The sequence below is a fragment of the Aphelocoma coerulescens genome, chromosome 1A (genome assembly GCF_041296385.1).
Source record: "Aphelocoma coerulescens isolate FSJ_1873_10779 chromosome 1A, UR_Acoe_1.0, whole genome shotgun sequence".
NCBI classification, from domain to species: domain Eukaryota; kingdom Metazoa; phylum Chordata; class Aves; order Passeriformes; family Corvidae; genus Aphelocoma; species Aphelocoma coerulescens.
This window is the reverse complement of record NC_091014.1, coordinates 34,718,659-34,743,056: the sequence shown is the minus strand read 5'-3', so window position 1 is coordinate 34,743,056 and position 24,398 is coordinate 34,718,659. Positions and strand designations below refer to the sequence as shown.

Below are 24,398 nucleotides of genomic sequence, written 5' to 3'. Positions count from 1 at the left end.
AGACACTAAGTATATCTGAAGAATATTTCATCCAGCATATTTTTAAGGGCCCATTAGGTGACCCATCTCCACCACTCTGTGAAAATACGTATCCCGAACGGGGTTATTGTCTTTACCTACATATGAACAATATGGAAACCCCAAACCAGTGGGATTTTTAGGACTATGGCATTCATAGTTACACCTCCAATCACATTCTCTGATCTTTATCTGAGTGTAAATACAAGAATGTCATTATCCAGAAAACGTCATTACCTGGGATAATAGCTGACTACTGTTGGAGCAGGGGTCATTGAGAATTACAAGTTAGGAAATCTTAAAAACAGCAATCCCATAAATCTATCCCAAAATGTATCTGAGACCTTATTAATAACAGCCTCTGAAACTCATCTCAAACACAGAGGCAGTGAGCATTATGTGTTTGATGCACACACAGCTAGTACAATGGGAAACCGATCCTTGTTTATTTCAATGTATTGGTCTATGTTTCAGTGTATCTCTGGCTTCCATGCTTTGTAAATGCCTAACAGATCAACAATGTTTTAGCTACAAATGACAGTTCTAACACGGTAAATTGAATTTAAATTTCTTGATATTTCATATAAAAAAAATCCGAAATTTTGATGTCAGGCAACTAGAATCTAGCATTCAGTCATGACCACGCATCAGTGCTTCTGTTGAGAGCCCACCTCCCTGGAATAAACACACGTTGTTTGCTGACCACCCAGTTCTTAAAAGATTTTGATACTGAGGCAGGATCTAGAAAATATAGCTGCAGAGCTGATGCCTCCCCCTTGGGATAGGCATAGTTGCAAATTTAGACAACACCCTACCGCAGACAAAGGCTGGGCGGGAGGAGGGTTCTCCGGCAGGTCAAGAGTTAGCAGGTATATTGGGAAAGGTCTGGGGAGGCTGCGAAGAGACTTCGGGGAGAGACTAGCGGGAAGCTGAGTCGCCGGTCCCGGGGGAGAGGAGACGGAGGGAGAAAGGCAGTAGGGGCAGACGACACAAAAGCGCTGCGAGGCGGCGACGCCGGGCGGGAGAAGCAGGGAAAGGACCGGGAGATCTGGAGAGCGGAGCCGGGATCCGCGAGCCGGGCGGGACACGAGCGGGAGGAGTGCCCCGGGGCAGGGGCAGCGCGCTGCCTCGCCGCAGGGCCCCGGCCGCCCCCGGCCTCCCGCCTGGGCCCGGCCCCGCTCCCCGCGGGCCGCCTCGCCCCCGCCGCGGTGCCCCCGCCGCTCCCCATCACGGAGCCACCTCCAGGCCGGCCCAGCGCGGGCGGGAGCCCCGCTAGCCGGACACGCCGCCGGCCCCAGGCCGCGACCCGGCGCCCCAGGCCGGCCGGGCCCCGCCGGGGCTGCCGCAGCGGCGGCCGGACAGAAGCGTCTGCCTCGGGCCGGGGCCGTCCCCGGGCGCTGCCCCCCGCCCCGCCGCGCCTACCCGCGGCCTTCATCGCCCGCCGGCCGCCGCCTCCTCTCCGAGCCGACCCCGCGGCCCCGGCCGCTCCCCCCGCCCCTCTAAGCCGCTTACGGGGCGGCAGCCGCCGCCTTGCCCGGCCGGCGCGGGTACCTGGCTCCAAGGTGCACAGCAGGCGCGGCGCGGTCCGGGAGATGCAGCTGCGCTTCTTGAGCACATTGCTGAGGATGGTGCCCACGCCGCCGCCCGAGCTCTGCCGCTTCAGGCATCGCCCCCCGCGCCGCAGCGAGCCCGTGAGCCTGTCCTGCCGCATGGTGCCCGGGGCTCGCCCTAGGGCGGCGGGGTGGGGGGCATGGCATGCGGGGACCTGCACTGCAGACAGCGAAATCCAAGTGCGGGAGAGAAGAGGGAGGACAAGGAGAGGAGAAAGACAAAAAGGGGAAAAAAAAAAAAAAGCTGTTCCCGCCCACAATCCTAGCATCACTGCCTGAATAAAGCAGCAGCCTCTCCTCCTCCTCCAGCACCACCTGGAATGCAGCGGGCGAAGGGGAGCAGCAGCTCTGCTTAGAAATAAAGGGAGCCCCGGCGGCGGTGGTGAGGCTCAGCGGTGCCAAGGGGCTCCAGGACAATCCCCCGGGCTACACGGAGACCCCCAGCACGGGCAATGCGGACACGGCTCGCTTGACGCCTGTTAACAGGCGGCAATACTGACATTTCTCCCGAGAATGGAATGAGCTAAATATCCGCCAAAAAGTCTTCTCACGTGGTACTCGAGCCTACAGCTGAACATAAATATAGGTAGTCCTGCTGCCCCTTTCAAAAAGCTGTCCTGGAAAGGAGTCCCAAAAGCGCTACCAGACCTCGGAGCAGGGAGCAAAAAGCATGTCAGTGCCAGGGCAGGCTGGGGTCCTGCTCAGGACAGCCCCAGCTGCAGCACAAGCAAGTGCACTGCACAGTTTCTGTTTCTCACTCTCCAGCACAGAGACCCTGAACATCCTCAGCTAAAATAACAGCCTTTTCTATGAATCTACATTGCAACTGCACTTACAAGTAATGATATGCCATGCACTAAATAGTTAAAAGAAGCTATTCAACAGCACTTTATTAGATGCCTTTTCCAGTGCTATTTGGCCTAAGAGCATCTTAAAAGGGTTTCATACAGATTCTCAAACTAGGGGTTTGATTGACAAGAAGGAAAAGCATTTGAAATAATGATAGCTTTTACAACCTAAACCACTCAGCGTTTCTGTGGAAGGAGAGCAGATTTAGCACACCACATTAGTCAGGCTCAAAGACCAAGCTACTAGAAGTCTCAGTCTACCTGCCAACAACTGTAGCTTTGAAACATTTTGGTCCTTTATTAAAAGGATGTGTTTCTCAGTCACATTATGAAGAGAGAAAACTGTCAACAGATAAGCAGTAAAGCCAATTATATAAAAGATACACAATATAAAACACAGAATCAAGCCTTTTTTAAAAATCAGTTATAACTATCTTTAGAAGTCACTGTTAAGCTTTCAGAGAAGTGTGATTTTGATCACACCTCTTTAAATATCTGCCTCGGTTTTGGAGAAAAGTCACTGCATTTGAGCTGTTAGCTTGCACTCTGAATAGATAATTAAGTCTGTGTGTCGGTGGTTCTTTTTTTAACAAAGGTGACACTTCCCTGCTGATGTAGATGATGCAAATCACTTTATTTCAGTGCCAGCTAGAGATGATGATTTAGTGGTTAAAGCATCAAATTTGAAATCAATTAGTCTCCCTAGGTGCACAGATAGTACCAATGGGACTATAACAGCAACATTTAAATACAGAAATAGCTGGATTATCTCTGTAATACTGTTCTCTTTCCTGAGCATCTTTCGCAAATAGCACCACATCATTCTTGGATCTTTTCAAGGCTGACTAATCCAACACCACATGCCGTTGCCCAAAGTCTCAGAAGCCATAACCAAAGTTTCAGAAATCGCTCATTATCCATACAGTGAGAATCAGTCATCACACTAAACTGTGTTACCTTCAATTTTTAAATAATTAGAAATCAGGTCTAAGAAAGACATCAATATTTAACTGATGAGGATAACCAGCTCTCAAAATGAGAATTCAGTATCCCCACTATTGCTATTTCTCCTACTTGTCATCTTGTCTCTACAAGAAAACTGGAAACAATCAGGACAATCATTCTGTGACTGGGCACATGGGTACTTCCAAGCATACCATTAAGGATATTTCCCACATGCCAGCCAATTAATACAACGTTATTCTGAAGAAAAAAATGCAAAATCGAACTTCAGGAGACAAAATGAAGAAGCCAAGCCATACTAATAGGTTTGATGACTCACTAGATCATTAGTATAAATGGATTTTAGAGGCAGGGATAAGCCTCCCATTAAGCTCACATATACACATCTTAAGGGCAAGAACCTAGCTTCTAGAAAAGGAGATGGCACTGGGTTTTAATCACTGATCAGGCAAAGGTCTAATCTGCCTGTGTCAAGACATGTCAACCATCATGACTCTAGTTTGATCCACCAGTGCATGGAAGTCTGGTCATGTCCACAAGCCCTCACTGGCATTTACTGACAAGACAGATGACATTCAGAAAGGATTTTGAGGGGAAAAAAAATCAAAATGTTTGGCTAGGCAAGATATTTCAGCTCCAGTATTTTGTAATAATCGTGAGACTTTGCTTTTTTCCTCCCTCTGTAGTTCATGTACTCCCTCCCACACAACACAGTCACTTTCTGAAAAACCTTACCTCCTCATTTGGTACCTCTTTACAGTCTTACCACCATCTGCTACACATGCCATTTTAAGGACAGAGAACTTCTTAAGAATACTCTGTATATTCTTGTTCCTTTTTTACAATCAACCTTAGGATGGTCGGTCCCAAGATCACCACCAGATTTTGACCAACTCCATTTACCTTAAACCTCTCCATTCTTTAGCCCACTTCTGTCTGCACTGGGACAATGAGGTAAAACACAGGCAGCCAGAAAGGGACAATGAGTACAAACAGATGGGACAGTGACAGGAAGAGCAGCAGAAATGGGGCCACAGAGCAATCTTACTTTTAAAGAACCTATTTGCATGGAGCTTTAAGTGTCCAAGCCCAGGATTACTGGAAGGCACAATTCACCACTGCTTCTCTTCTGATGTGTGCTAAGAAGACTGAATGTAATCAAAAGACTAAAAATGGTAAGATATCTTCACTGTATTTAATGAAATCCACATCCTCCCCTTTATTTCACAGAAAATTGTAGAGACCTTCCTTAATTCTGATTTGCATCACAACATCCCAGTAAAACAGTCAAAGTCTGTGAAGAAAGCCTATTTGCCACATTCCTCAACACCTATGGTGGCAAAAATAAAGCAACATGTACCCATGAAAAAACATAGTAAATATACTGTATGATAATACTGTCATATGATTAATCCAAGAGGATTTTGGAAATTACAGTTAGACAGCAGCACTACAGCAGCTGATGATACAGCAAATATCAGAAAGAAATATATATCAATAAGATGAGGGGGAAAAATGTATTGCAACCACAATTGTTGTATTGACCAAATCATAGGGTCACCGTCTGCTAAGTCCCAGAGCTCCATACACCACTTTAAAGAGCCAAAAATTGTATCCAGAAAATGTAACCCTATTACCACTGGGTTTCAAATAGCTCTACAGAAGTTAGCAAATAAACCAACATATGTTTTGATGTGTATTGTAGTTCACCATGAGGCTCAAAAGAAAAAAGATTTCACTTTCAAATGACAGTGTACAAGAGAAAACAAATGGAATGAAATATGTCCACACTGGAGACAAGAAAAAGTAAGCCTGTTTGAGATTATCCCAGAAGGCAAAACTATTTTAAATAGATTTAGCCCATTAAACCATCTCCACCACTGGAGCACAAAACTCCTATCCTACCCAGTTCTATGTGTGTTCTATTATTAAACATCCCCTCTGAAAAAACAGCCCTGCTTCCTTCTGCTTGATCCTAAAAGCCTAAAACCAAGCACAACCCGCCCGGGGTTTCATACTCCTCCAATGCACCTCTGACAGCTCTGACAACTTGAAAAGAGGTCTCTGGCTTGTTGGGTCTTGGATACCACAGGGGCACAGGTGCTACAGCGATGCTACAGCGCGTGTCCCTTGAACACATAAGCCTGTGAGGTGGCACAGCCCAGCACTCCTCCCACCTCAGCCTGCAAGCAGAGCATTCCCTCCTGCACCGCCTGTACTGCTCTGTCCACAGCCCCTGGTAGTGACATGCTGCCTCAGACAGTGCTGTGATCCACCAGCTACCTGCAACTACTGTGTGGACCACCAAGCACAGAGCCTGTAGCACTGTTTTGTGTATCTGTTTGCATCACTGTTGCAGGAGCACCTAACAAGGGAGGCTGTGGGCAAAAGTGGAGAGATTTGTATTATGCAGAAGGAGAAACATGATTATGGACTAACAGATTCAGTTCTGCCACCAAGCTGGATTCTGCTGTCGAACAAGTAATCCAGAGCTGTCTTTACTGCACAAAGGATGGTTCCAGAAAAAATACAAAAACAAGTTTTTGCTACTGTATTTGTGCCTAGAGAAGGTTAATTCTATGCACTTGTTGAAAGCAGGGCTCAGGAAAATGGTGCAGTGTGTTCATACACCACAGCCTCATCAACACAGCATTTTTCCATTGCATTAGTCATCATTTGTATCACTTTGTACACAAATGTCACAAAAGAGGTCAAGACCTCGCTGTGTCCTATATTAGACATCACAGAAAAAAACTGCAGAGCTAATCCTTGCCTACAAAGGTCTTCAGCGCAAATATAAACTACACAATGGACAGGAAATAACATCTATGATTTCCAGGAACAGAGAACAAAATTTATATGATTTAGTCTAAGGAAGAGTGCAGCTAGTCAAATGTTTCCTCTTCCTTTAGATTTCAGGCACATAACCTTATTACTTATTTCCCCCTTCAAAAACTGCAAGCACAGTAATTACACTTTATTAGAGCCTTCCTTTTAAGGAAGCCCTAAAACAGCACACTTGTTCTTGGTGAGCTTATGACAGAGGAGCTGGGGAATTCTCTTGTTTATAGGTAAGAGATCTGAAAAAGCATATTGATTTTATGATGTTTAGCCATATCTATTGAGGACTAATCTAGAGACAATCATTAAAATAGCACTGCTTAGTATGGTATATATCTTTTAACAGGAAATTACAAGTCTGTAACTCATGTAAGATGCTCACAACTGCATGTGCACTACATGATCCTTCAGCTATCACAATCAGGATTCAGCCACGAGAACTTCAGACTCAAGATTCTTTGTTGTGATCTTTAGTTGTGGGGTTTTGTTTTTTTAATCTTATTCTCCCATTTTCCTCCCACACACATTATCCACTCGTGCCTTCTGTACTACACACTTGCATACACTAGGACAGGATTGATGAGAAAAGAAGGTCCCCTCAATAGAGCGAGCATCCCCTGCCCACAAGTGTGTGTTGTAATTTATTCTTTGGGAGTGATGGACAGTTACATCTAGTAAGTTTATTTTCAAGTTGAATAATGTTCATAGTCATATTGCTTCTTGAAATTTTTGGCGGATACACCCTGAGAAGTATGCCAAAGTTTTCCAGCATTAGTAAAAGCACTTGAAAATATAATACATCTGTAAATCAATTGTGAAAGCAGTTTCTAGCAGTTTACAGCACGAGATGGAGCTGTGATGACCAGTTCCCCATCTAGGGAGGCACCACATTCCTAGGCAGTGAATCAGTGCAGGTAAGGCTGACTGCAGTCCCTCAATCCCTTGGTTGTTCAGAGTAGCACAAGATGCTTATGCAATTGGATCACATAGGTGAACATATGAAAGCCCTCACAAGCATTGCAGGTTGCTAAAACAGACATACAGATATGCCTGTAATCCCCCTGAACCTACTCATAACCTCTTTCCATTTGTAGATACATAACTGTTCAAATGAATGAGGGAAGTGCAGAAAGACTTAACATCTGTATAGTACCAGGGCTACAGGCAGCAACAGCAGAACTGCATAAACTCATCTCCCAGATCTGTGCTTGTTCCAGTAGAGCAAAAAGCTCCTGTTTTCCCTGTCAGAAAACCCCTCAGCAGTAAGCCTGAAGCTTTTCTTAAACCTGTCTACAACATCATCACATCAAGCTAACATTGAAAATGTTAATATTCAAATGCTTTACTTCACAAATAATTAACTCTCCTATGTCACCAACTCACACCAGCACCCCATTTATAAGCTTGTATTCTGTAGTTCCTAGGTAAACTGGTTTTGAGAATAGAAGAATTTAAATTTGCTTATAATTCAGCAACCCTGAGCACAAAAGTGACAGCAACCAGTGCCAATGGGCTGGGTGCAAAGGGTAGCCTATTTCAATCCAGGCCCATCACTGGGAATTGACTGTTCCCAGAGCTTAAAAGGAGAGAATTGAAAGAATTCCCAAAAAGTAGAATGACTCATGTTTTTCAAACATCGTGCAGCACAGATCACAGGCACCTCAAATATTTCAGAAAAAAACCAAAAACCTTACTGAAATTATAAAACATATGTGATGTGGAAACTTCTAACATATGGTTCAATAGCTACAATGAAAGAACAAGGCAGAGATTTTACTCAGAAGTATGTGGGAAACAAAAAGGAGCTTAGACTAATTTTGCTTGATCACAAGACAGCAGTTAGTTCACCTTATTATGCCAATAATAGGGGACGACAAATTTACATAACTGAGTACACCTGAGATACTATTAAAGCTATCTGTATTCACTGCAGTGCCTGTAAATATCCTAATTCTGGACTCCAGCACTATCACTACAGGTACTGCACAAGCACAACAAAACCTCAGACTGCCAGCTTTAAAAAAAAAGAAGTAAGAGAAAACACATTAGCAGACAGAGAAGTACAGCCAGTTGATATTGAAAAACATAGTGGACAGTATTCTTAATATAAGAGCTGCTGTTGTTTCTACAGGCTTCATGGCAGAGATGAGCTCCAAGGGATACACCATGAATGCATATGGTCAATAAGAGGGCTAAGAGATCAGCTGTTAATCATCAACATCTTCAATACGGTTAAACATCTATAAGAAAATACCAGCATGGGGGGAAATTGAAAACATACTTGTTTTAAAACACATGTGGGATGGAGGTAGGAGGCATGAGCCAAACTTGAATACTAAGTAAGAAATTATAAGGATGGGACAAAGGAGAGAAAAAAGTAGGTTGTGAAGAATTTTGGATATTAAAGCAACAAGAGGAAGACATACTAGATCTACAATGACCATAAGGAAACACACACACATGAAACACATGTACATATGTTCATGAAAACATATGTACAAACACTAAAACAGGTGATTAATCAAATGCTGAAGTCCACTTTACGTTTAATTCTTTGTTCATATGCATGTTGTCTTCCAAAAGGACGAAAGTACATCCAACCAAAAAAAAAGTCTGCAGAAGCTTCCAAATGCTATATTCCACATGCTTCTAACAAGCTCTTAATCAGAGAAAAATTATAGATAAGTGGATAGATATCTCAGTGTTGTAAAATTGGCTGTGTGTTTGTAATTCAACAACAGCATCTAGGTTTCTTTTTATATTTTTTCTAATTTGGTTCAAATACATAAATAAACTCTGAAGTTATAATTGCCACTTGAGGAGCAGTGATGAAAAAAAATAAAAGGAGGGGGAGAATCAATTTTTTTTACTTATTGCCTTCATGTGCAAACTATAAAGTAAAGCAGATAATACACAGCTACCTTAAGTAGATAGTTGCATCTCATGAGCAAGGTAAAAGATGTGTCATGCAAGCACTGCTAAAGTTACAATATATTTTAACTGCTGTAGTAACCAGCAGCAAAAAGCCTAGAGTTAACAACTGGAATAAAAGTCATAGCAATGCTGATACAGTCGATAAAATATAGCGAGAACACCTTTTAAATTAAATACAAAGTAATGAATTCAAGTGAGCTTTTGAAGAGCAAATGAACTTTTTGTCAGAGAAATTATTTGTGTCTACCAAAGAAATTCAAAATATTTTGGTAAGGAATATATTAAGAAGAAAAATTGTTGAAGAGGCCTACATAATAAAAAAAAATTGCTGAAAAGTATGATTATAGAAGTTAAGAAATGTTCCCCAACCTTGCTAAGCAATATGAAGTAAATGCATATCTTGGGCAGTACTCACACTCCAGAATCCTGCTTAAATGCTACATGGTAATTTAAAAAAATAAGTCACCAAGTCAGCAGAAAAACTAATGCAATGTATGAAAAACGAATTCTGACAGGTATGACTTGCAGTTATGCTTAAATAATATTGCAGAAAAATTGAGGTCATAGCAGGTTCCAGATCTAAAACTGAAGTTCTCTTCCTTTATTAGAATCTGATTATTTGCTTAGCACCTAGCATACAAATTGAATTTTATAGTGTGAATCACCAGCTTCATTGAGCTGAACTGCTATTTCAGAAATAGCAGGATTTTTATCTCCCTAACATAATAAAAAAAAGAAAAATGATCCTATGTCTCCAAGACAAGATTTATCCACAAATAGAACACTTGGAAAGATTATAGATTAAAAATTAATTGCCAAAGTTAGAAAAATTAATGACAAAATCTCTTTGTTTGGGGCCAGGAAATATTATGGAAATAGGACCACATTTATACATAAAAGTTTTTATATATTGATCCATACTTATTTGCAGTAATGCTAAGAATGTGCAGCAAAGACTAGGTTCAGACCATGGGAGGCTTTCAATAGACATGTAGCAAAGAGCCAGTCTGTCCTGCACTGCCCAAGGATAAGAGTCCAGCTTCCAGCTTGGATCCTCTCTCCCAGTACACATGGCCTCTATGGACAGAGCTCTGTTACACAGAACAGAAACATGGCCCTTCCTGGAGCTGGGGAGGGGAATGCTGCTGACTCCTGGAGAAGCTCATATACACACCATAGAGCTCTTGGAACCACAAACCTTGATCAGTCAATAGCAAGGCCTGCACCACCACTGCAGTTGTTGATCATGTATGCATTGGTTCCCATTTGCAGATGCCACTAGTTCCATAAAGAAAGTTTTGCATGTATGTGAAGCTACTGCAACCCCAAGTTCTCCAGACCACCTAATTCTCTTCATCTCCCATGTGGGCCATAGCTTCACAGAGCATATTCTCCAAGTTCTGGAAACAGAAGCAGCTAGCAAAGCAAAAGAACCTCAAATCGCCACCTCCACTTCGAAAAAGATACACGTTAGTCATTTAAGCAAGTTTGACAAAGAGAGTTTTTATGATGAAGCTTGTGAGATGAGGAGGAGAAAATAGTTATCAGTTCCAACAACATTACTACTCCAAGATTTTAGACTCAACAATTAAATGACAAAATTTCAGTTCACAACCTACTCTTACAGGGCAAGTTTATTGAATTGGATGTGTTTAGGATTAACCAAAGGCTCATTTAGTACTGAAGCCTAGAGCCATTAAAATTGATTTTGAGCATGTACAATACCACACAAGCATGAGTTTTGCTAACAGCAAAGCTCTGGTTGTTTATTTACTACTGCGTAGCATGGGACAACTCACTTCATTTCTTTAAGCATGTGCTGCTTCTGCCAGCCTTCAAGTAATCTTGTCCCATTAAGTTTGTTTTTCAAAGAGTCTCATACCATCTATTTGTCTGGTGATGTCTACCTTGTCCAGCTCAATAGATACTGACTTCTAGACCTCTCTAGATATTACTATAAATATCAGTAATAATTAGTTGTTCAGATTAGTATACATTTTTTTAAAATATTGGCTCTGTACATTGATTACCTCCTCACTCTGACTTCCTTTAGTTTTACTGCACAATTATTTTTCCTTCAGGACCTCAGGTCCAATAGCTATTTCTGCCAATGAGCATTGGATGAGACAAGAAATTAGCAATAATATGTCGGGGACAAAAACTCCAAAACCCAAACAAACAATGAGAACCACACAAACACACACCCAAAATTAAAATGTTAGTTATCAATGATACAGCCCAAGAATCAAAAACTGTTCACAGTCTGTCTTTTGGTCATATGTATCATACAGATGGCAAGGAAAACATGTTGATCAGTATCAGATTCTGTGATTTTCGGAAGCTACCAATAATTTACAGAGAACTAAATTTAGAAGCTGTTTCACTGCTGACAAAACATAGCGAGAAGGTTCCAATTTTTACTAAGAAAAAGATAAATGATAGGCTTGTAAGTAAGATGATCTAATGTGGAGATAGAACATAGACTTCTTTGGCAAATTTCAAGGGTATGTGAGGAGCACTCATTTACTGCTTAGTAAATCAAATTCAGGTTATTAACAGCTTCAAAGAGAAAAACATTTTTAAAATCTGATATTCTCATTTAACTCTTCCTTCAGAGCTGCTCCAGTGCAGACTTATAAGCAGGACTATTGATCCAAACAGACTAAGTTCCACAGCCCACTTTTCTAGCATTTTGTTTTTAAACATCAAGCTATCTCAAAGCTGCAGAAACATAGCTGCTGGCACTGCCTGATGCTCCATAAATCAGTCTATTCCTAGCACTGATTATCCCAAGCAGCTGTTATTCTCCATTTGATCTTCAGTATCCAGGAAATCTTTTCTTCAAAGGCTAATGCAACCAAAGAACGTTCAGCGTGTACCACTTGGAGATAAAATGCATCTGTGTTACTTAAAGGCCATATACCCTGTTGGGTATTTTCACTGAAGCCCCATTAACCCTCCTAGAAGTTCACAATGTTTGGGGTTGTTTTTTCAATTTTTTTTTTAAGAAAAGAGCATTTCAGTAGGAAAAAGAACAGCACTGTTTCTTGTACAGAAGTGTAAACCCCCAGCAGAATAAAAGAGAAGGCAGTGCTCAGCTAGGCAAGTGTGAAAGACTATGCATACAATCTAATGACACAACTTTTTCTCTCAGGCTGTTTCCACATCCAAAAGCTTGTCAAAAAAAAAAGATTAAAAGACTGAAATGACATGATATTATAGCTATGCAGCTCACACAGCCACCCCTGCTGTGAGCTTATACACACAAACAAACCCTTACATCTTGATTGTTCCATGTCCATCACAGATGCTGTGGCTCTCGCTACCTGCAGGAATTGGAGCAGATCTACCATCAGTTCAGAATTGTCTAAAGATTTGTGAAATATGAATGTACTCAGGTGCATTTCTCACACATCACTGCTTCCCACGTGGCCTTTGGCACCACTGGTTGTGGAGCCAGCTTCCTTGCAAATTGCCAGTTAGTGCAATGAACTCCTAGGTTATAGCCTGGATGTGACAATGCCTCACAGCAAAGCACACAAATGCTTTCGCACACAGACGTGCAGGCTGAGCCCTTTGCTCAGCTGGGCTCTGCACCCCACTCCTGCCCCCACAGCCAACACTAGCCCTGCCCCAGGGCAGACATGCAGCTGCTGGGCTGCAGCAGGATGAGCTGTTTCACACTCTTCCTGAACCTACGTGGAAATTGGCACTTCACCTCATTTAATCACAATAATCCCTGGTTGACTAAATAAAAGCTTTTCCAGTTTTTCGGAACTATTAGACTAACAAAACTTTACCATTGATCAGGTATCCATCTGAATAGCTGCAAATGAGCAGAGGGAACAGCAATGCCTGCCAGTTATTTCTCATGTCATGACTGACTGACAGGGACTGTAGACAGAGAACAGGTTGTTCTGACTTTGTTGTCTCCAAACCGTAGCATCCTTCCTCCAGCATGCCTCCTCAATTTGAACTAATCAAATCCCACCTCCTAAAGTTACTGCAGTATGAAAGAAATAAGAGGTCACTGGTTTGAGAACCACTTCTTTTGGGCAAATTAGTATATAAATACTACAAGTATTGCTTGATAAGTAATCCAAAAAGCCCCCCATGCAATAATCTGTTGCATCAATCCCTATTTCTAATACTAAGGAAGTATTTCATGTAACAAGTACTCTCCAGTACATCAATTCCTTGTGGCACAGCTGTTGTGAAAAGTGTAATTCAGTGGAGTCAAAATTCTACATGCATTACAAAGCTAATCCTGTGAGGTTAGCTACAACTTTGCAACAGCAACAGGATTACTGTTACACAGAAAAATATGGAGAAGCAGCTAAGCAGTCAGCCTCCAAGTTGCATGCATACCCAAAATAAACACAACCTCGGGTATAGCACTAACTCAACCAATTTCCTTGCCATCACAGCTGCTAGCACACTGACAAAGGACAGTTACAACATCCTACACAAAATGCTGCAGGACAAGAATTTGATTGTGACTCTGTGGTCTGTACATCCCTATACCGAACAACCTGCATTTTCTGTTGCATACCGGGCCTAGATTGAGCAGCCAGATAATTGCTTACAGAATTATTTACTGAATTTACTGTTCAGTTCCATGATAAAAAATGAAATATTTATTCTGCTAAATAATTTTCTATGTTGCAACCACATTCAGCTGTTACTATCCCACCAAGTTTCTACATCATTAAAAAAAATACTGCTGAACTATTTATTAGGGAGGAAGGGAGGGAGAAAGTGAGGGAGGAAAGAAACTGTAGTTAATCAGTGGCTGATTCTCTCACAACCTCAGGTGACCATTGCAAGGTGCACCTTTCGTTTTAGAGGCTGAGGCCAACTACAGAACACACCTACACAATACACTTCAGACAGGCCAATTTAGCCCCACCACACCCTCACCGCAGATGTCTGCCTTTTGCAGGGCAAGCATTCAAAGTGGGGCAAGATGGAAGGAGCCATGCAGGAGCATGGCTCTCCATTTCACAGGGCCCACAGCTTATACAGAAGTGGAATTCCACAGCTGGTTGACCAGGGTCTCCCAGGTCTCACCACACTCCTGAGCGTGAAGGGCTGGTATGTCTCAGAGCAGCCACCTGTTTCTGCGTGAGGCACATCTGGGGCCAAGTTTGATGCTCAACAGGCAGAAGTGAACAGGCAACTGAAGGCTCTCTCCTCTCAGAGGCAAGTGCCCCAAGGTCAGCTGCTCATTTTGCTCAGCTTCCACCTAGCCCTGAGCCCCTGGCATTTCCCTTTCTGAGGAAAATTCCACCCCTCCAGACACAGCAGCTCACTGAACTGGAAAATGAGTGGCAGCAGTGAGCCAGAAGGCAGCACCTTCCTCAAGCACATAATGGTCTCCTAGTCAGCAGGCTCCACACTGTCCCCAGGAATTTACTAGCAGCAGTGACCCCAGCTCCAAATGAAGCCAATTCCCTATTAACAGTAGCAGTAGAATGACACCTAAAAGAAAAAAGTGCCAGTCAGGTGTAGTCTTATACCCTGTGCTGATACTGAGCACAGCCCAGTGTCCCTGGAAACAGACTCCCAGGGCTTCTACCAAAGGCAATCTTGCCTCTGGCTCCTGATGCTAGTCAAAGCAGCCACCAAGAGAGTTTGCTCAGTTAATTCCTGAATAATATAGCTGAAGGAGCCCATGAGAAAATCCATTTTCAAGAACTGCTGAAATTTTAGCCAATTATGAGATAGTATTTGTTCTGAGGACGCTGGGAGTTACTTTTGGTAGACATAAGACACTTCAGTGGTGAGACTTAGTTAGGAAAGTATGTGACACAGAAAAGTAAGGATTCATATAACCTCTACAGAGTCAGAAGGAAAACATATGGCTTAGGAATGCATGTGGGCTCCTCAGCTCCCTAACCAGCCTGGCAATCCCAGTGCTGAGCAGCCAGGGAGTGGTGAGCTGCAGAGATGGCTTGCTGAATGTTCCCAGGAAGATCTCTTCTAATATAGTTGGTTGAAACCACTTTAATGGAATGGTCTGACATAAAATACCAGCTTGTGGAAAGCAAAGTCCTTCACAGCAAAATGTCATCTTTGATAAAAACAGATTTCCAAATGCTAAAAGCATGATTTTGACTCTTTTTAGGATTAAACATTTTATCATCTTACTTGAAAATGGCTCGTTACATAACATGAAATGAAAAAGGCATCTGAACAAAGCATTTCAGTTTGAAATGCAAGCTTTCAGAATTTTGCTGCATAAGCAATTGACTCTTGTGAGTGGGTGTTTTATTTCATGCTGGAACAAGATATTTTAGTTGCTATATCCTTAAAGCAGAATTTCCCTCAAAAGTGAGGATTCCAGGTTCTGTAATGCCTGAGCACTTAGTTCTTGCCACCTTTTGAATCTGATATTCTGCAGTGACACAGACCACAAAAACTTCAGTCAATATATGACCAAATTAGATGGCAAATCCAGCCTCTTTCTTCCAGTGAAAAAAGAAAGAAAAAAATTATCTTTTCAACACCAGAAAAGTAAAGAGACTTTACTTCACCTTGGGAGTTAAGAAACTGAAAATGGCCTCAAAGTGGCCTCTGAGAGGTACCAAATCTGCACAATCACACAATTTGCCAGTTTTGTAGGGAAACTAACTGCACAGTTTGCCAATTTAGAATTTATATTACAGCTTTGTTTTTACAGGGGAAAATATTGGCAAGAGAAGATGGCAGTCAGTTGAAGTATTTTTCATTAGCCAGCCAATGGCTTCTATTGACTCACACATCAGTCAGCATTCTGGGACTAGCACAGACCATCCTGAAGAGCTGGCTGGAGACAGTGCAGTGGGGTGGTCTCTCCCCCTAGGGCTTACCAATGTTACTGCTCATCAAGGAATCAAAGATGTCAAAATTCATTACTTGCAAGATCTGCCCTGTGTTCATATTCCATCAGCAGCACAATTACACTTTAAATCTGGGTACTAAGTTGATAGTTCTCTAGAAGAATATCCTATGAGAGGGATGGTACACAGTGCTATACCAGAACTTTACTGACTTCCTGCTCCGTTAAACTATTTCCCTAAGTCCCAGCATCCTGGCTGTGCTGCTCAAAGACCAGTTCCAAGATGATATTCTCATCAAAAGAAAGTAACCATGGAATTCACTACCTAAAAACTCCTTGGGAGTATTCCATTAGTGATTAATTGTCAGTCCACGTTTCATACAGCTGGTATTATGTTTGACAACACTGAAACTCTCTCCTAGTCTAACTAACACACAGAATACACAATCTAATTTACATTAGCAAATAGTAAACATGACACACACCTACTTTTTGTAACATTTCTTCATGACCTGATGCACAGAAATGAAGGTTGCTGTTTGCAGTCCTTCTCCTCGAAGCCAAGTGTTAAAAGAAAAGTAATCCTTCTTTGTCCAGACTCCAATTGAAATTGAATAAACTTTCAGAATCTTTGCTGGCTGAAGCTGAATGAAGTACATTAATCAAATGGCATTTAATTTTATATTCATCACTATAGGTGGCTCTTTTGAAGGGCTCTTCAGTAATCTTTTCAAAAATTACACAATTTCTTAATAATGCTGGATAACAATGAACAAGTTAGTTAAGATCACACTTAGATGTAGAGCCATTTTCCCTTGTGCACGCCCATCCCAAGGGACCAGCAGGTGAACTTTACCATCCAGATCAAAAGAACTGCTGCCCAGTGGCCCAGTGCAGCTGGTGGACCAAGCACACAGCTACCATGCCCACTGAGCCAAGCTCTAGCATCACTAAACACAGGTTCTCTCCTTGTCTAACTGCTCCATTACCTCACTCTTGGCAAACCAGCACAGAACACAGAATGGATCAGAAAATCCTTGCTAACCAGTGCTCAGCCTACCTCCACTAAACTGCCATAGCACCAATATTCACTGAGTAACTCAAGTCTTCGTAAAGAAATAAAAAAATTAGAACAGAGCAATTGGGGTGTTCTAGGTTAAAGCATATTTATATGCTTTAGTACTGCATATAAATACTGCAACAGTACATCAAACTACTGGGAACTGGGGGGAAGAGACAGATAAGTCACAGGCATATTTGATATGCATGAATTATGACGTATGTACATAAGTACTTGCCCCATGTTGCAAGACATCTGATCCAGAGTGAAATCAATCACCAAACCACAGAATACCAGGTTGGAAGTGACCTCAAGGATCATCAACTTTTCTCAATAAAAGCATGGTCTAGACAAGATTGCCCAGCATCCTGTCCAGCTAAACCTTAAAAGCATCCAACATCGAGGCATCCACCACTTTCCTGGGGAGATTATTTCAGTGGCTGATTGTTTTCATTGTGAAAAATTTTCATCTCCTCCAAGAACCATATCAAGTTCAAGTTCAATCAAATCATATTAGCTGTGTCCACATGATATTGCATTAAAGCTGTTCTTACACCTTGAACCAAACTTTCATCCTATGAACTAAAAGGTGTGAATTTCTGGCTTGGTTTTGTAACCACATTGAGGGAAGAGGAGGGATGGAGAAAATGGGCCAGTAGATAATTAGTACATGCAGGAAAAAGACAAGGAAGAACATATGAAGGAGACCAAGGAATAATGTGAAGAAAACTCAAGGATGGGGAGTAATTTGGGTAGACACTGCAAGATAGACAGGATGCAGGGATGGGGAAAATGGAACAGAGCTGAAAAGTCCAATATTTAAAGATTGGGTCATGTAAGAAAAGCTAATAAAGCATTTGGCAGGAAAAAAAAAATAAGATGGGACAGAACACATGCAGTAGGACTGAAGCTAAAGGGATGGAAGTAGGGAATGAGGAGACAGGAAACAGAAATATAATCTAGATATTAGAGTACTTTTGCATATCTAAATTGCACTTTTTGAGGTGCACATGGTAATGTAATCTTGCTCAGTTCTTTGCTAATCAATTAATGCAAATAACATCAGGCAATGCTCTCCCAGTTTCCTCTGAGTTCCCTGTGAGAAAAGTTGATGCTATAGAGACAGTAACTCGTTCTCAGAAATTGAGGAGACTTCATAGCCCAGCCTTCTACCAGGAAACTGTCCATGCTCTAGGGACATATGGGGGACAAACCTGTGCTCAGATGATGCCAGTTCATGCTGCTTTTCTATCCAGTTAAGATGCACTCAAAGAGATCACAAATACCACTGATAAATACAGGCATAACCCTCTGGATTTCTCTAGTTGGGTTCCAAAACATTCAGCTCACTTAGTCAGGAGCTACTGAATAACTTTGACAACCATGTGGGAATTAATGATCTCAGTTATAATTAAAAAGCCATTTGCCACTGTTTTTCATCTATTTTATATATGTAACCTAATATTTCCTTTGTGGATAACATTTATTTGACAACCTGATGCTAAATCTTTTCATCCAATTATTGCCTGACCACATTTGTAAAGTGCTTCCCTTCATGTTTAAGGAAGGCTTTTGTATCCTTATCAAAACTAGAGATATACTTCTAGTTCTGCACAAAATAAAATATTCTGTCTCCCTCTACTGGCTCTGCATTAAATCAAACCAGAAAAAGGGAAAGAAAAACTAGAAAGGAAATGTTTATTGTTATCTTAGAGAATTCTATACAGAAACAATGCTCAAATAACAGAAGATTAATACTTTAATCATAGTTTCTAAACAAGTATTACAAGAGAGAATCTTTCTGAACACAGCATGAGACTCATTTAAAGTTATTATAGGTACATAGCACCACCACAGCAACACAGCTATGACAGAGAAATTACTTATACATTTGGGAAATTTTCTACTAAAATTATTTCTTCATTAAAAATACAAGAGAATATTAATGAACTTTCTGTTTCTGTAACTTCAGGTAATTTTATATTGGATCAGATTCAAGCATTCCTGCTTGCTTCCAGCCAGACTGACTTAAAATTGATGCTTTTACTTCTAAATAAATTACAGATAATACATGGTTTTGGTTTGGGTTGTTTGTTGGTTGTCTTTCAGGTTTGTTTTAATTAACATCAATCAAAATTTGTGGTTCAAGGAACTTCTGGTTTGCAATTTGATCAATCAAAATATATTTAGTAATGAAAGCAAGCTGTCACTATATAAAATACAGGGAGATAAAAGAAAGATGTCTTTCACATATTCTTTAGATGACAGCTTTGCAAAACCTTGATTTTTTTTTTCTCAAGTGATCTCTGAGATCATCTGAGAAAAAGATCTCTGCGTTTCTCAGACGATATAATTAAGTGTATAAAGCACTCTGCTTTGTTTCTATTATGGACTTGAAATAGCTCATAGTGCTCCAGAACAAACATATATCTTCTTACCCCAAATAAGTCAAAATCACAAGAGAAACATGTGCCATGTTTGCCATCAGGCCATCATTGTGATTTCTCTCTTAATAATTTTCTTCATTGGAGTATTTTATTTAAATTTGGGTAAAAAAAGTATTATTAAAATGAAACTGTTAATTCATATATCCTACAAACTACAAATACAGCACAGCGTACTGTACAGTGATATATGATTTTATCATATATCCTACAGAACAATTTATCATTCCTTTAACAGAGCCATGACCATTCATATGTCCAACCAAAACACATTTCACTCTGCAGTGAATTTTATTTTCTATGGGAATACTTACTTGTATGCAAAACATGCATCATCTACTAGGGACAAGGGTCAGCAGCATAATGAGAAACACAGTAAGTTATGAAGTTATCCCTGGCAACTGTTCCTCTACATTTACTCTACCCACTCAGGGGTTCAAATGCTACAAGAGCTGGGCTGGCAATCAGTGGTCCTGAAGCACAAGAAAGTCAGATGTGGGCTCCCAAAGCTGTCAGGGGGGCAGGACTCCTCTGTGCATGCAGCAGAGACCAAGAGCCAGCATAGGTCTAAGACTGAGGAGTGGATGGCTCCCTGTGTGAGCTGCAAAACTCACAGATCCTGAACTTTCTGACACTGAACACAGTCCTGAGCATGCAGTTTTTTAAACAGTACCTGTTTTTTTCTCTCTGTAGAAACAGGTTAAAGCATGATAGACACTCCATCAGAAAATAAGACATCAAATTTATCAGCCCTGTAATTTCTGAACTTATTGAAATTACCACTAGGAGTTAATTTGTCAAGCAGTATTCAAAAAGGGTCAGACAGAATCTCCACCTTTTCGTGAAACAGTATTTGTTTGCAATTGGGCTGTATAGATTGCTTAAAGGTAGCACTTAAACATCTGAATGTTAACTTAAGTTTAATTGAAAACTACAGTTGTACCTCTACATAGAGACACCACTATGTGGGGAAAAAATATTCAGAGTTTACAGCCAAATCCCCTAAATATGAAGAAAATTCAAGTAGTCTCATTTAAAAGGAGACTACTGTATGTGCTTGCATACTAGTGTCATGGAGGCCTTGGTTCTCAAGCTGACATTAAGAAAAGAGTTTTTGAAAAGAAATATGCCTACAGAGTACATGACAGCAAGAACTTTCATGCCAGGTTTAAGTAAAACAAAGGAACGCTTTTAAATGCTTAAAAATTTAATTTCACATTAATAGACAAGCTCTTAACTAGACTACATCAGCACATGCCACTACAGTAAAATTCTTTTAGTAAAGTCTTTACATGCACCTCAAAGCTCCTACAGACATTTTTATGAAAAGACCATGCTTTATTTACTGTACCTGAAGATTTCTGTACCTGTCACGCTGCATGTTAATGAAAAAATAAGATGTAACATTCGGTTATTTTCACGTCTTTTCTAAAGGCATAATTTCTATTTATTCTTACTTATCACATCACATGCAGTTTTACTTTAGCAGAACTACCAAAAAGCACTTCAGTCTATCTTAAGGTGAAAACTTTGCCAAGTCAAATAAAAAGGTTTCACTGTGCAGGAAAAAAAAAGGCTAAACAATGAAAGAACAGCATTTCTTCTCTTTCCCATGCACTCTCTCAGAAACCCCCAAAACACTGATGCTGATAAAGGGCTTTGAGGGAAGTATGTTTTTTTTTACTAATACGCCTCACCTTGGATCAACTTGATAGAAAGGAGTTACAAAAAATTAACAGCTGGGGCTACAACAGCTTACCCAGCTGAGCTAGTTGAACTTTGCCTGTTTCCAGGTACCACTGATATCAGTAGGAGCCAGTCATATCTAAGGAATAGCATAGCCTGGCCTCTTGACTTTAAATTAAGTGTGAGGGCTTAAAATACTGCCCACCTTAATGAAATAAACTACTTATACTAGTACACAGAAAGTACTTACAGCGTTTCTGGGAAACTGCCTGTAAACAAGCTGTGACAATGTCGCAGTTCTTCTGGACCTTTTGTACAAGCCTGTCTTTCTGCTTCAGAAGACGGAGCAGCTTTGCTGATTGAACGGAAATTCTGTGATTCAGTTCTCGTTTTATAGTTGTTAATTCATCAACATCTGCCAACAAGCAGAGAAAACAACTTCAGTACAGGCCAAGACATTCACAAACAGCTTATTGTAGTTGACACGCAAAGGCACTTGCCCTGCAAACATTTACATACACAAGCTCTCTATAAACGACAAGTTCTATTGACTGGGGTAATTCCCAGTTATAAACACTTTCAGAATCTGAGCCAAAGTCTTTAATTTTTTTTTAAACAAAAGTACTTCGATTTATTGCATAGAGTATGAATCTTAACAATTATGCTGTTATAAACTCCTAGGAACATGACAGATGTAGCCAGAATATACTGATAATAGTGCAACCAGGGGATACATTTTAAATACAGCACCTTCCAGAAGCTGCCTATGCAGAGACAAGAAATACACTTGTAACAGATGAGGGAACATGTTCAAGAAGCTGCCTGCAAAGCTACAAATGCAACCCCAGAATGAGCTCTAAGTGGAAAATTCTTTCCACTAAAATGCAACTAGATGGCTTCAGTCATGGCCTCAGTTATCTCCCCTGGTCAGTCACAGTGCCACCAGATCCCTTTAGTTCATAAAATGTCTCAGCTAACTTCTAATATTCCTGCTGTCCCCCCATAAGATGAACTTCAGGTCCAGAAAAGGGAGTTGTTGGGGAGATGTCTTAAGTCCATTATTTTTTCTGAGTCCTCTGCTCTGTTCTCAGAGGCTCACCCCACCAGTAAAATCCTGGGTCTTGCTTATCACATGTTGGCCTCTTCAGCTCCTCCCTGTAACAGCCTGGTACAGATTGCCACCAGCATCTACACAGCTGCCTGCTCCCTGGAGCTAAGTTTTCAAACTATCACTTTCAACGCAACCCCTGTCCCCTGACACTGGGAAGAAAATCAGCCCAAAAAATCCCTTCTTCAGTAACCTGATATAATGAGAAAAATACGTATGCATCCAGGAAAAGGAACTATCAGTGGGATAGTAAACAGCTCAGCTCATGGGGCAAATCTTTTAAAAAAATTCTGGAAAGCCAAAAGAAAAGGACAAATTAGGCTGAAATGACTATCAACCATGGCCTAGTGAAAAGTATGACTGCAAGGAGAGGGGAGCCACTGATAAAACAATTCTGTATTTTATAGACACTTTCCTGTTTCAGCACCTGCTGCTCAGATGGAATTCCCAATCACTTGTAACAGGCAAGGTGATTTAAAACCAGATCTATGGATTTTGAGAAAAAAAAAACAAACATTACATTCCTACTAACTTATACAGTCACTACCAGAGCCGTCAGACGAGTTTTATTCTTTCCTATTCGTGCCAGTTAGCTGTTCCTGTAAAAACAAATAACTTGGCAGCAAAACGAATGAAATACCACAAAATGTGTTTCTGTACAAGAAAATTTCCTGTTGGGTCTCAGGTTGCCAAAGGACACACAGAAGAATTCGAGCCACATCCTAGTAACATCAGATGGCGTATCATCTCATTAAGAAGCCAAACACGGAAGCAGATAGCTGTTTGTACAGCTCTGAAAAACAGGCATATTTAGTCACCTCTTGGGTTTTTTCCTCATCAAAAGTAAAAGTGGTTAAACATCAGGAGACAAGAGGCCTTTGTTCTCTCTTCCTCCTCATTGGTTCAACTTGGAGTTGCACATCTCAGTCTTTCACAAACATGCACTGTTGAGGCTACCTAATTCTCATAAGAATTCTTTGAAAATTCCATTTAGATTCTGATTGACTCCAACATTTACATTTTTCATTATACCTCTTTTTTTTCCAGAAGACATGCCAACCTCCAAATAAACTTTACAGTTGTCCAGTTTAGTTTGTCCAGTAGAACTAAAAGGACCTGAGAAAAACAACTCTCTCTCTTATGACACTATGTGTAGCATCTCTTCTAGATTCAGAAAATAAGGACTGAGAAAGAAAGGGAAAGAAAAAGAAACTGGACATTTATTCATTACTGTAAGTGAGGAAAAGCACCAAACTCGCAGAAACACAAGAGCTTGGGCAGTCTATCACAGAAACTAGTAGCAGACGACCGTAATTCTGCTCCTAGGGCACCTGAAACAAAAGAGGGGAGAACAGCACAGGACGGCCTGGTCTGAAGAGCTCTCGGCTAACAGTACGTGGGAAATTTCTGGGAGCCACGGCCATACAGAAAGCCTGGATATAGACAGACACACATACACACGTGCGCGCAGGCACGGAGGGCACCTTCGGGCAGGACTCCCTTGCAGGCACAGAGGAAAAGCGAGGCGGCAGGGGCAGCTCCCGGCCCCAGCGGAGCGGCGGCAGGGGCAGGCGGGCGGGGCGGGCTGTACCTTTCAGCCGCAGGTACTTGACCTGGCTCGGCGGCTGCTGCAGCTCCCGGAGGGCGCGGGAGCGGGCGCTGCCCGAGGGGGCGGCCGCCTCGGCGGCGCTGTACAGCTCGGTGAGCAGCCCGCTCACCAGCGACGAGGTGCGGCTGGACCGGCCGCTGCCGGGACCCGCCTCGTCCTCGTCGTCGTCCTCCTCCTCCTCGGCCAGGCTGTCGGCGCTGCTGCCCGCCCTGCCGCCCGCACCGACCTCCGCCGCATCCATCTTCCGCGCCGCCGCCGGGTTCCGGGCTCGGCCCGTTCCACGGCCACACGCCGGGGTGGGGCGGGCAGGGGAAAGGGAAGAGGGCGGGAGAGCCCAGACAGGAGCGCCGCGCCCGGCTCCGCTCCCTCTCCGCGCACCGTGGTAGAGGCCGGGGCGGGCGGGGAGGCGGGGGCGCTGCACCTGCCGAGGGGCGGGGAGGGCGGGGACCTCGCTCCG

The 24,398-nt window shown here is 42.0% G+C and overlaps 1 protein-coding gene across 6 annotated transcripts in view; it reads right to left on the bottom strand.

The window, feature by feature from the left end:
• TBC1D30 (TBC1 domain family member 30) overlaps nt 1–24,320 on the bottom strand; it is a 52,843-nt gene extending 28,523 nt beyond the window's left edge. For 2 of the 6 annotated variants that reach the window (XM_068998541.1, XM_068998547.1), the window contains exon 1: nt 1,570–1,744. In XM_068998541.1, the coding sequence (XP_068854642.1) occupies nt 1,570–1,729 (160 nt within the window). In that variant the 5' untranslated portion in view covers nt 1,730–1,744. Of the gene's footprint in view, nt 1–1,569; nt 1,745–21,474; nt 21,640–23,789; nt 23,902–23,923 lie in introns of those variants that run through there. The other 4 variants (XM_068998530.1, XM_068998536.1, XM_068998551.1 and 1 more) reach the window with 4 other exon arrangements.
• Nucleotides 24,321–24,398: the final 78 nt, after the last annotated feature.